The 12,061-nt window shown below is 56.4% G+C and overlaps 1 protein-coding gene across 1 annotated transcript in view; it reads right to left on the reverse strand.

The window, feature by feature from the left end:
* Nucleotides 1-1,346: 1,346 nt before the first annotated feature.
* Nucleotides 1,347-12,061, reverse strand: part of GFRA2 (GDNF family receptor alpha 2) — an 83,978-nt gene continuing 73,263 nt past the window's right edge. The window contains exons 8-9 of the mRNA XM_080831004.1: nt 3,694-3,747; nt 1,347-2,761 (exon numbers count right to left, since the gene is read on the reverse strand). Coding sequence (XP_080687130.1) covers nt 2,639-2,761; nt 3,694-3,747 — 177 coding nt within the window. The 3' untranslated portion in view covers nt 1,347-2,638. The remainder of the gene's footprint in view (nt 2,762-3,693; nt 3,748-12,061) is intronic.

A 12,061-nucleotide genomic window follows, 5' to 3' on the forward strand; every position in this document is an offset into this window, starting at 1 on the left:
CAGGGACAGTGACAAAGAAAGCACACTGTACAGACTATGCTGACTGGGGTAAAGGCACAGGGAGCCTACACTTCATGTAGCTGACTCTCCCCCAGAATAACCCTAAAATAATCTCAGCTCTATCTCTGGAGCCCCTACCATGTTTCCCCTGATTCTGTTCCTGCTCCCCTTCACTGAACTGTCCCCCAAGCCCAATCTCAATGTCTAGGTCCAAATGTCTAAATGTTAACTGAGATTCATTCAGACCATTAAACTACTTACCATTAAGGTAGTAACATTTTTGCTCTTCCCAGTTTTATTCACATATTTTGAGAGGATCACGGAGAACAGGAATCATCCCAACCACAGGAATGAATATTTAATAGTAAAATTTCAGCTATGTGACACCTGGAAAGGGAGAGGTTTTCAGGCAGTGTAAAGCTGCCCCACGACCTTTCCTCCTTCCTAATGGCACCTCCGTTTCGTTTTGGGAGATTTCCTCTCCTTCGTTATGCAAGGCCAAGAGCTTCTATCACACTAGGAATGCCAGACATGACATATTCTCCTCTCCCACCAAAGGGCAGCAGGAGGTGGGCACAAGGCCCCAGTGCAGCCAGTTGAGCGACACTTGGTGATCCTTCATCCCAGAGGCAGCAGCATGCTGACCCCACAGATCATGCCTTCTGTCCCTCCAGATGTCCTTTGGTTCCTGCCCTAGGCTCCCCTGGTCCCCCCACCTTCCACTGGTTCTGTGAGCCTTCTCCCCCCAAAGCTTTTTAAGTTAACCAGTCTTCGCTCTTCACAAAGAACATGGATTCCCAAATAAACTTCACGGCCACCTCTACCCAGAGTAAGGCCAGCAGTGGCTGACCCAGAAGGCCGGATCCCTACCTTCACAATCACATACCTTTCATAAGCCAGGAGTCCCAGTGGGAAGATACCACCAACAGGACCACTTAATAAGACCACCCAGGCAGCCTTAAAACCCAAACAGACCCAAGGCATCAAGGTCAAGTTGTCTCCTGGCCCTCCATCCCCACCACTGCGTTCTTTCTCTTAAGGCTGGGGCCAAAGCACATTGGCACTGACCGGTAAGGGGAGGCAGGAGAGGACGGGTGCAGAAGGGCCCAGCAGGCTCAGCCCGGCCAGGATGCCGAGATCCACCAAGTGGAAAACCATCTCCTAAAGGAGCTCCACCACCCACGTCAAAGACACAGGACGGATGGAGACACGTGTGCACACGCACAGACATGCACACACCCTCCCCAAGGCCCGCCAAGAGCCCAGGTAAGCGGCCAAGGGGCGGCACTGGGCTAAGAACAAAACAGGGGGATAAGGCACGCCCAGAGTGAGGCAGAAGGCGAGCTGCTTCCTAGTATGTTTATTGGAGCCTTGGCTAAGTATGAATACGGATCAGGAACCCCCCTCCACAGCCCAGTCAGCCCGACGGGGGCAGAGACACAGGGAGTCGATCTCCTTTTTTTTCCCATTATAGACAACATTATTAAAAAAAATAAACTTTACAATAATACATTTTCGCTCATCTGTTGGGGTATTATTTCCATAGTTTTGCTTCTTAAAAAAAGGAAAAAAAGGGGAAACCACACAATATATGTATATGGATGTGTATATACATATATGTTGAGAAAGGAGGCGTGTTATGTACATAGAGTTGGCGTTCGTCGGGGAAATGAGGAGAGAACGTGGAAAAGAGAAAGAGGGAGCCGAGAGGAAGAGAGAGCTGCAGCCACCAGAGCATGGGGCGGGCAGGCGTCCCACCGTGCTCTTCTCTGCCCCTCTCAGGGCCCCCTCTCCCTAGGGTGGGGGAGGAGGGAGAAACCCACCAAATGGACCCACAAGAAACCAAAAGAGCCAACAAAGGATCATTTCTCTTTGATTTCAAAATTCCTGCCACCAAGGGGGAAGCAGCAGCCTTGAGCTGGTGCCCAAGCTTTGCTCCCTCTGCCCCAGGAGATGTCCCAGGAGGGCTGAGTTCCCAAGCCCCCCGGAGCTGGCCCTGGCCACCCCCCTCCAGGTCACATCGGGGAGCCCAGTGCCATGCCCTCCCCAGGCCTTGCTGGGGGTTCCCAGGTCAGACGCAGATCCACTCACCCCGCAGACAGAGAGGGTGAAATCAACTCCATCCTCGAAGCCCGGTGGGGGTACCAAGGGACCCGGTGGGACCCCCAGCGGGCAGCTTCACTGCCCTACCCCCCGACACCCTCTGCCAGGCCCCCCGCAGGTCCCCGGTGTAGGTAGCTGGAGAAGGGCCGCCACCCTGCTCCCAGTTCGTATCAGCACAGCCACGAGTCCCTTGGGCTTCAGGGGTGTCATCTTGGTCTCTTACGTCAGCAGGATCCAGAGAGGAAAACACCAGGAGAAAGCGAAGGGCATTTCTAGACCTCTGCGCCCTTCCTTAGCGCTGGGTTTCCCTTGCCGAGGGACCTCTGGGCCAGCTCTCAGGCTGCCCACCTGCTTGTCTGTTTGGTTTAGAAAAACTTCTCCAGAGAAGAAACCTGGGAGGAGACAGGTTCAGAGACAAGGTGGGGAAGAAAATTTTTTTGCAAGGTGTGTGTGTGTCTGTGTGTGTTTCCATTTTGCCTGGTGGGTGGTCTCATCTGTGTAGTTTCCAGAAATCTCCCAACTTGATTCCCAGAGCCTACAAGGCCAGCTTCAGCATCAGGAAGGAGACAGCGGTCAAGGCAGCCGACGGTGTGGCTCTGCAGGGGCCTGAGTTAGGTTTGATCACCTTGTTACTCCCTGGGATGATATTGGTCGTGAGCTACAGTCAGGCACACAGGAGGGGTGGGGGGGCAGAAGCAAAGACACAACAGAGGACAGAAAACCAAATGAGTCAGCAGGTCTGGGGTCAGGCAAAGAAAAGGACTCAAGAAGTAGAGTCCTTGATCCCCTGCTCTCCCGGGTCCACCCAGGGGCCCTGCTTTGTGCTCGCCTGGAGACGGAGCCGGGCTTCCACGGAGCTGACCTGAACCCTGGGCTCCGGGAGCCCGGGCAGCAGTGCCAGCAGTCCCCAGGAAAATGGGCTGATGCTGCCAAGTGAGGCAGAGGTCTATGAACCAGAGAGGAGGGGGTATAGTACTAAGATCTGAAGTTCCCAAGGTCCACAAGCACCCTGGAGAGGAGAGGAGAGGAGAGGAGAGGAGAGGAGAGGAGAGGAGAGGAGAGGAGAGGAGAGGAGAGGAGAGGGAATGGAGGAGAGAGGAAGGAGGGGAGGAGAGGGGAGTAGGAGGACAGGGGAGAGGGGAGGAGAGGGGAGTGGAGAGTGGAAAGGGGAAGGGAGAGGTGGGGAAGCTCTGTTCTTCCCGATCCTAAATTTCTTTGAATCCCTCTGCTCCATGAAGCTTCCCTGCCCATATCTCTGTCTGAGCTCTCCCCTCCTCTAGAAGCTGAAGCTTCCTTACCTCTCTCTAGCTCTTCAATATCACAAAACCAGCAGAGAGCAGATGCAGACACATGTCCGAAAGAGTCAGGAAGGCTTGAGAGGGCCTCTGCTCAGAGCAGCTGCTTGTGTCTCACCCAAGGAGACGGCCCAGGGCCCCGGCTGCAGCCCTGCCTGCACCCCCAGCAGTGAGTGCCCACCCCAGCCTAGACCAAGAGCTCAACGAGCCCGGCCTATGCAAGTGAGTCTGAGACTCACCTGGGAAACACCCGCCTCTGGCCCCCACACCCGCCCCCACGCTGCCCCTCACTCACCTCTGTGAAGCACGTGCTTAACTCTTTGGAGTTATTGGCCTTCAGCCCCTGTTCCTGTGGAAGAGAAGGTGCTAGTAAGGACAGGCCACCAGAGCTGGCTCTCTGGCCGAGCTTCGTCCCAGGACTTGAACAAGACCAAATAACACATGACTTTGCCATCCACCATTGGCATCATTAAGCACAGGGTGTGTGAGAAGATACCGGCTGAATCGCAAGCAGCAAAAAGACCCTTATGCCTTTTTTCACACCATCAGCACTTAGGTCCTGTCTCCCCTGGGCTCCTGGAGAAGAGATTCCTAACTCTGCTCCCCAACTTAAGGCATTAGGTATTAATAAACCATTTGCATGTCTGTCAACTATACTCAGAGCTCTTTGACAAGGCAGGGGCCACGGCTTCTTTTCCTTGCGTTGGGCAGTGTCTGGTTCATCACCCCAGCTCAGTGAATGCTCTCCTAGATGCATGAAAGGATGAATCAATGAATGAATGTCAGAGCACAACGGGGATCCAAGTGCCAGCTCCAAGAAGATCATGAGCTCTTGTCTGGGCTTGTGGGAAACAGAACTGTAATTGATTAATGATGTCTGCCACTGGTGCCGGTGAGGAAGACATGGGCCACAGGGCCAGGTGTTGGCCATGCACCCTAAACAGATGTGCGGCCTGGGGGAGCTCAGCGGCCAACGCAAGGAATGAGAAAGGAAGGCTGGCTTTTGAAAGGAAGGCTGGCTTGCTGATGATTCCAGGATTCTCTGCTCCTGGCATAACTGCTTGGATGCAGGACCGGAGAGTGTGTAGGAATAACCATCCTTTGTTACCGTCATCATAATGATCCATGGGAACCAGCTGGGGGACATGGTGTTTCTACCCTGGCTTCGAACAGCTTGGTTCCCAAGGCCCTTGCGGAGAAGCTCTGGCCACCAAAAGCACTGGGATGCCCAAGAAATTATTCCTAAATTGCTGCTCTTGGCCAGAAGTATCAATAATCCCTTAAACATCACAGGCAATCTACCACCCAGGGCATCTGGTCAGCTAAACAGGACCCCAGCTGTCACACAGAGGCCAGCCAAAATCAAGGTCTCTACCAACAGTGGAGACATGAGCACGGTGACGACAAGCAGGAAAGGAAAGGAACCGGGGATCTGACCCAGGAAGATCTCATTCAAGGCTACAGTGCCGGCGACTTCAGCTGCCAAGATCTAGCCCGGCCAAGCCCCCCACCTCTGTGGGGCCCTTCGGAACCCAAGGACTGGATTCTACCACCCCCACCAAGCAGAGCTCCAGCCAGGGCGGTGGGAGGCCACTGAGGGACAGAGCCTGCCCATCCTGCCTAGGGGCTGTGCTGTCACCACAGTCTTCCATCCAACTGGCCTCCTCTTCAGCAATCTGCCCTCGGGCAGCCCCCTGAGCAACTCGCAGCACCTGTGGCATTTTGTGCCATGTGGCCCAGCAGCCCCCCGCCCCCGCCACCCCGAGTTCTTTCCTGCTGTCACTGGTTCGGTGGTCTGGCAGGCCTCTGTCCCCTCCAGGACAGGTCCTCTTCCAGTGCGTCCCCTCCCCCAGTGTCACTCACTAGGCAACCTGCGTAGAATCAGTCAGTCAGGATCCACGTCCTCACCCCCACGCCAACCAAACTAACTCTGTTTTGGTGTTATGCATTGGAGTTACATGCAAAACCGATCTTAAAAAATAGTCTAATACTGCTTAAAAAAAAAAATAAGGTTTGAGAAAACAACTGAACTAAGTGACCTCTGAGGCTTCTGCAATGGGACGCCAGCTCTCAGGGTCCTTGGCACAGGTGCGGCCCCCACTGGCTCTGGAGGGCAGCACCCCAGGTTACCGGGCAAACAAAGGAGCATGGGGACACCACAGGCTCCGCCCATGGGGAGGGGGTGAGAACTGAATGACACCCTGCAGCCAGCTGTTGGCCTACGGCTGGGCTTCCCCTCAGAAGGAGTGGACCCCACAGGTTCCTCTTAAAAGCAGAGAGGAGAGGGGGCTGGGCCTAAATATTTGAGGAAAACGGAGTGGGGGAGGAGCAGGAGGAAAGAAGTCAGGGAGAGAGGAAGAGAGTAGAGAGAAGGAGCCAAGGAGCAGAGACAGCAGGGAATGGGGCAGTGGAGGGGGACAGGGAGGAGCAGGTGGAAGACGGCGGGACAGGACGGGATAAAGGAGGCACTGAATGGAGAGGAGGGGGGGGTGCAGAGGAGGAGAGGAAGCTGCCCAAGAAATGTCTCCATCCTCTCCTCACACCCGCATTAACAGGAGAAAGGGGCACAGCTCCCCGGGGCCAGCCCCCAGGCAATCCAACCCCAGGGGGGCCCCTGGCAGGAGCCACAAGGACTTTGGTGTGAGAGGACTGGCCTCCATGAAGGCCAGGGCTAGGACCCCTAGGCCTGCCCCACATCACCCACTGGGCATCCGTCATCCACAGCATGGACCTAAGTCTCTCTGAATCAATGACAAGTCAGTCCGGCAGGCTCCGGGGCCGCCGGCCACGCACTGAACTGAACGTGTACTGAACGCAAGGGTGACATCCGGGGCTTCCTCCTGCTGTCCTCAAGTACTTCCTCCGGGTGCTCGGAGATCTGGCTCACAGACTTTTGTCCTCACAGACCCATCCAGCCTTTCCCTGTTAAGCCAAAGGGTCCTAATCCTTGGTGTTCATCCCCACAGGACCACTCCTGGATCCGAGGAAGGAAGAGCCTGAGAGGCCAGAGCCCCGGACTCAAGTTGTGATCATCCGGAGACCCAGGCAAGTCACTTCATCTCCTGTGACATCAATTTCGACATCTATAAAATAGGGCGAGACCAATGCACCTCGCTGACCCAAGGTGACGATTATATGAGACAGGGCACACGGCCCAACAGGACCCCGCACCCGCATAAGGGCTCCTTAATTCCACAAGGCGTGAGGCTGAGCCAAGCTTGGTTCTGCATCCTAAGGCAGGGCCTCCGAGGAAGGCAGGCCAGGCCCAGGATGGGGCTGAGAGGTGAGAGCCCGGGCCAGCTGGAGCCCGGGCCTACCCCTGCCCTAACTGACAACCAGAGAAGCAAAACACAGGAGCTGGCCAGGAGCACCTGACTTCCAGCAGACACAGAACAGACGCTGAAGGCTGCAGCAATCTCCCCAGGGGCCACCCTGAGACCTTCACCCAGCCCTGGCCACACAGAACCATACAGGAGTTTGCCCACCAGCTGACCTTCTCTGAAAGCAGCCTGTGGGCAAGGCGCAGAGAGAAGGTTCCTCTACCTAACGGCCAAACGACCAGTGGCTCAGATCCACTGCCTCTCTCGCCCATTATTAACTTTCCCCCACGGCTCCTGCAAGGGGTTCCAAAGATGAATGACTCACAGCGCGGCTCACGCCCTAGTGAGAGAAATAAACATCCACACAAGTCACCTCAGGGCCAGCTCAGGAAAGGGGAGCAGGAGAGGCTGCTCCCTCCCCGAATCTGCCAGGCTACAGGCTGCCCTCTGAGGCTGGGCTCCACCAAAGCTGCCCGTGACACCCACCTCACCCAGTTTTCTTGGACTTCTATGGAACAAGTTTAGGGGAACAGAGGTGAGTTGCTTCAACCCCTGCCCTGCCCCCACTCCATCTCTGAGCCTCTTCTCTCCTCAAGGCCAGCTCAGGGGCTGTGGGGCTACTGTGTCCCAAACGGCACAGGTCTAGGCTGCAAGGACGGCAGGGGGCAGAGACTTTGTGCCCTTGGCTGTAGTGTGGGTTGCCTCCAGAAGGATGAGAGCAGCAGGTGGCACTGGGGGACCGGAGCGGGGGAAGGGGCTCAGACACAGAGGGAGAATGGCATCAAAGGCAAAGCTGATCCTTCTAGAAATTTCTCCCAGAGGGATTTTTCCCAGGCAGCTGGAAGGAATTACTGTCTTTCTCTTTTGCCCTGCCCACCTCTGTCCCCGCTTCCAAAGCTGGGTCTGGCAGTCCCAGGGCCCTGCCCGTCTGGCCTAGGGGCCAGGGACCAAGTCCAGTGTTGTATCCATAGGAACACTGCGTCCTCTGCTTCTGTTCCTGGCCCCGGTCCCAGGTCTCAGTGTCCTTGGCCACCTCCCCTTTGATAGGCCCACCTGGTAACTCACGCCTCTTCCCCTCCACTCCTCACCATGACCCCCACCCCATCTAGCCCTCCCATCTGCCTATGACTATCAACACTGACAAAAAGCAAACAGGTCCACAGGTGTCTCCCCCTTGCTAAACAATGTCTACCTGCGGTCCCAGGTGGAGGTCTTCCCAGACTACAGAGCTCATCCTCCCACCACCACTCTCCCCAGCCAAAGGCCCTCAGAGGCCCCTCCACACTCCGCACTGCAGCTTGATCAAAAGATTGTCTTCCCACCCAACCTTCCTATCTAAATACCTGGTGTTCTCCCCCAAACCAGGGCCCGCGGTTCCTCCGGACCAGGGGGCAAGCAAACATTTTCTGCAAAGGGCCTGGTTCATGAGTATTTTAAGCAGCTCTTCCCATAGCACATGGATAATGTGTAAATAATGGGGTGTGGTTGTGTGCCAATAAAGCTTGATTTATCTAACAGGTAACAGGCCAGATTCCCTACTGGCCCCGTCCTGCACTATGCGGACTGCGCGCCCTTGCTCCCACGTGCCCCTCCACCTGACGTCCTCACCCACCCCACCCCAACTCCACTCCAACACACTCAGCCCTCCCTGCTCTTCCAGGCCTAGCAGCAGAGTGAACTCGGCCCGTGAGTCCTCTGCTTCCACTCCCAGTCCAGAGCAGCCCTCCCTCCTCTGGATCCCATGTCCCTTCATCAGCCTCCCTGGTGTGCCGACGGCCTCCTCCCCCAATTACCTGAGCAGGCCTCGTACCCGTCCTGCAGTGTGGAACCAAGGCCCTCGCCTCGCCCAGTGAGCTGGGCAGCCTCGGAGCCTGGATCAGAGTAACATGCAGTGAGGATCCATGTTGAATAAGTGAATAAAGGTCCTGGTGGACAAATAAATAAATGACTCCAAGGGAGCCAGAGCAAGGGAAGAAAAGCAGGAATGCATTCAAGTCTTTCAGAGCTCGGAAACAAGCCGTATTTGCACATCGGAACTGTCGGACCATGGCCAGACCTCTCAGTCCTCCCACTCTGATGCCCGCAGAGCTGGGCACTGGCTGAGAGGTCCATTCTGGCAGCATGAGGAGACAAAAGCATCTGCGGGCTGCTGAGGCCCTTGTAGGTATGTGGGGAGGGGGGCTTGGGTCACCCCCTCCAATTACATTTCTGATGCCCCCACATGTGATGGGAAGTACCAACGGTAAGAGCAAAAACCGGCTGGAAGAGACAAAAAGATCAGAGGAGACTTTGTTGTCAGGGCCCTGCAGCCCCAGGAAAGGTGAGAGTCCAGGGGATCTCGTGGGTCCCTGCAAACTGGCCCAGAGGAAACCACAGAACACCAAGGACACTAGAAACAAACTGTGAGCAGAGAAAGCCAGAGCCCACAGCCAATCTCCCCGCCTCTCCCATCCGCATGGCACCACCCTGGTCCAGGCCCCATCACGTGACAGAAGAGCCTTCTGGACACTCTTCACAGGTCCTCCTCAGAAAGATTGCTTCACCTCCCTACCCTCATGGCAGGCACACAGACGGCCGCCATAAGGAGGTTAGCTAGACAGAGTGCCTACAAGCAAGAAAGCACACAGAGCCTGTTCTAGAATGGAGAGCGGGAAGTTCCACTAAGCCCCACGAACTGGGGTTGGGTTCTTTCCCTCAGCCTCTCTGGAGCACCTGCTCAGCACCACGCACTGAGTGCTGGGGTACACAGGGCAATGGAGAAGGTGAGAGGCAGCCTCTGTCCCTCAGGGACGCGTACACGGGAGAGAGAGCAGAACACATCATAAGGGGGGCTCAAGGGAGGCGAGGCAGGAGCAGAGTCAGGGGAACACCCCAGAAGGTGAATCGAAGTAGGCATTTCACTGCAAGGGACTGGCAAGTGCACGGGCCGGCATCTTGCTCACCACAGTCCTCAGGCTGACCCCGGGGGACAGGCTGGCTGGGCTTCAGATCAAGGAGGGAACTCACACAGGGGTGTGTGGAAGCACACATAGAGGCAAGACCAGAAGGGACAGGGAGGAACCATGTTGTGGATCCTGCCACGCTTTCTCCAAGTTCTAGAGAGTTCTAGGCTGGCAGGGCTGCCTGGAATGGGGCCACAGCCAGGAGGGGAAGCATATGAGAATAGGACTCAAAACAGCATCCAGGACGCGCAGACACAGGGTCAAGTTGGGGGCCTCTTAGCTCCTGGCTCCTCTGTGGACACCCATGTTTTTGCTCAGTGGCACCCTGACATGGACAAGAGCTCTTCAGGCTGCAGACCCCACCCCACACCATGGGAAAGCCCTCTGGGGAGCTGATCTGGAGGCAGAGCCCACAGAGTACAGCCGGGGGACACTGTCCAGGAGCTGCAGGTGGGGGGCTCTGGACAAGTCACTGTCCTTGCCCAGCTGCCATCCTTTGGGGTTTGAGAAGGAGATTTCAGAAGGCCCTCTGGTCCTAACATCCAGTCACTTATGTGGGTCCCCAACTGGTTGCCATCTCCGTCAGTGAAGGGGGTCCCTAAGGCTTCCCCAAGGGCCTGCGCCTGTTGATGGGGAGGAAGATGGAAACAGGTAAAGTGACCTTGCCTCTCCTTCTCCAGGGGGTGTGTGCCACACACCCTGGCCTCTGCCTCTGCTGCCCTCACACAGGGAGGTGTGTAGCTATGGGTGGCTGTCATCCTCAAAGCCCCCACAGAGGCCACCATGGAGCCTTTCCAAGCCAGCAGAGCTGAGGGAGAGGGCATGAGCGGGGGAGGGGACAAACCACCCACACCAGCCTCCAGCGGGAAGGAGGGCAGAGAGGGGGTTATTCACTCTGCCCTCCCAGCATCTGGCCCACAGCAGTAGGTGCTCACTGAGGACTGGTAAAAGCAGAAACAGGGCCCTCCTCCTTTGGGCCCCATGAGAAGGAGCCAGGCGTGACAGTTAGTCCCCCCACCCCACCCTGAGGCTCTGCATCTCCTCCTTTCCTCCTGGAACACCCATTCTCTGCTGTCCTGCCCACAGGGACTTAGTCACTGGACTGTGAGTGGGCGGTTATAGGGACCAGGCCTGGGGAGCCCCCAACCAGTCAGCTTCCCCTGCCCAGCCCCCCTCCACCCCCGACATCCTTAACACCTAACAGGCCTTGAGCTCCTCCATACCTACGGTGAGTGAGTCACAGCAAACATCCTGGGAAAGGTCAGCAGCCACCTGCTGAGTCAGCATCTCCCCGTGCAAGCCGGCCCCGAGGGGCTCAGGGAAGCCGACAGTGCCCCGATGGACAGGGGGCCAGGGCGGTGTCCGGTCAAGTGACAGGGGGCCCAGCCCTGACCAGGGATCTGCCCGCCTCCGTTCTAGCATGAAGTTGAGCTGGGACTTGTGGGGCAGGCCCCCGAGCCCCCTCCAGCAGCCACTCGAGCATGGCTAGTGTAATTAGGACCTGCCCAAGGGTGACACGAACCCCTCAGCCCAGATCCAGAGGGGTGACCTCGTGGAGGGCCGCAGGGCACGGAAGGGCCCACGCTGAGTCCCACACGCGGGTATTTGAAGGTCAGCCGTTACAGCACAGAGGAACCCACCAGGAGGGAAGCGGGTTGGGCTTCCCAACAAGGACAGGCACCCGCACCTGCTCCTGTGGTTCGACGGGTCCCAGGGCACTGGAATGCCTCCCCCAGGGCCGCATCCCTGATCAAGTCCTCATCCTGGCACTGGGGAGTTTCCAGCTTTACTGAGGTTATGACTGACCATCAAAAACTGTATATATTTGGGACGCCTGGGTGGCTCAGTTGGTTGAGCGGCTGCCTTCGGCTCAGGTCATGATCCCAGGGTCCTGGGATCGAGTCCCACATCGGGCTCCTTGCTCGGCAGGGAGCCTGCTTCTCCCTCTGCCTCTGCCTGCCTCTCTCTCTGCCTGTGCTCACTCTCTCTGACAAATTAAAAAAAAAAAAAAAAAAAAAAAAAACTGTATATATTTAAAGTGTGCAACCCGATGACTGTATACACATACTGGGAAAGATACGCATACACATATTGGGAACTATTTACCACAAGCCAATCAACATAACCATCACTTCATATCTTTACCATTTGCCTTCTCTTTTCCTTTTTGTGGTGAGGACACCTGAGGTTTGCTCTCGTAGCACATTTCAAGTCCACAGTATGACACTGTCAGCTACAGTCCCACGTCTATACACCGGTCCTCCAGACCTGCCTCACCAGGCAGGACTGCTCCTTTGTAAGGAAGGGCAACTCGGGACCCCACTCCCCAACTATATCCCACCACCTTCAAGCTCACTGATGTCCTTCCTCGGCCCTAATATTCTGCACGAGGTCCTCTTGT

The sequence above is a fragment of the Martes martes genome (genome assembly GCF_963455335.1).
Source record: "Martes martes genome assembly, chromosome: 2".
Lineage (NCBI taxonomy): Eukaryota > Metazoa > Chordata > Mammalia > Carnivora > Mustelidae > Martes > Martes martes.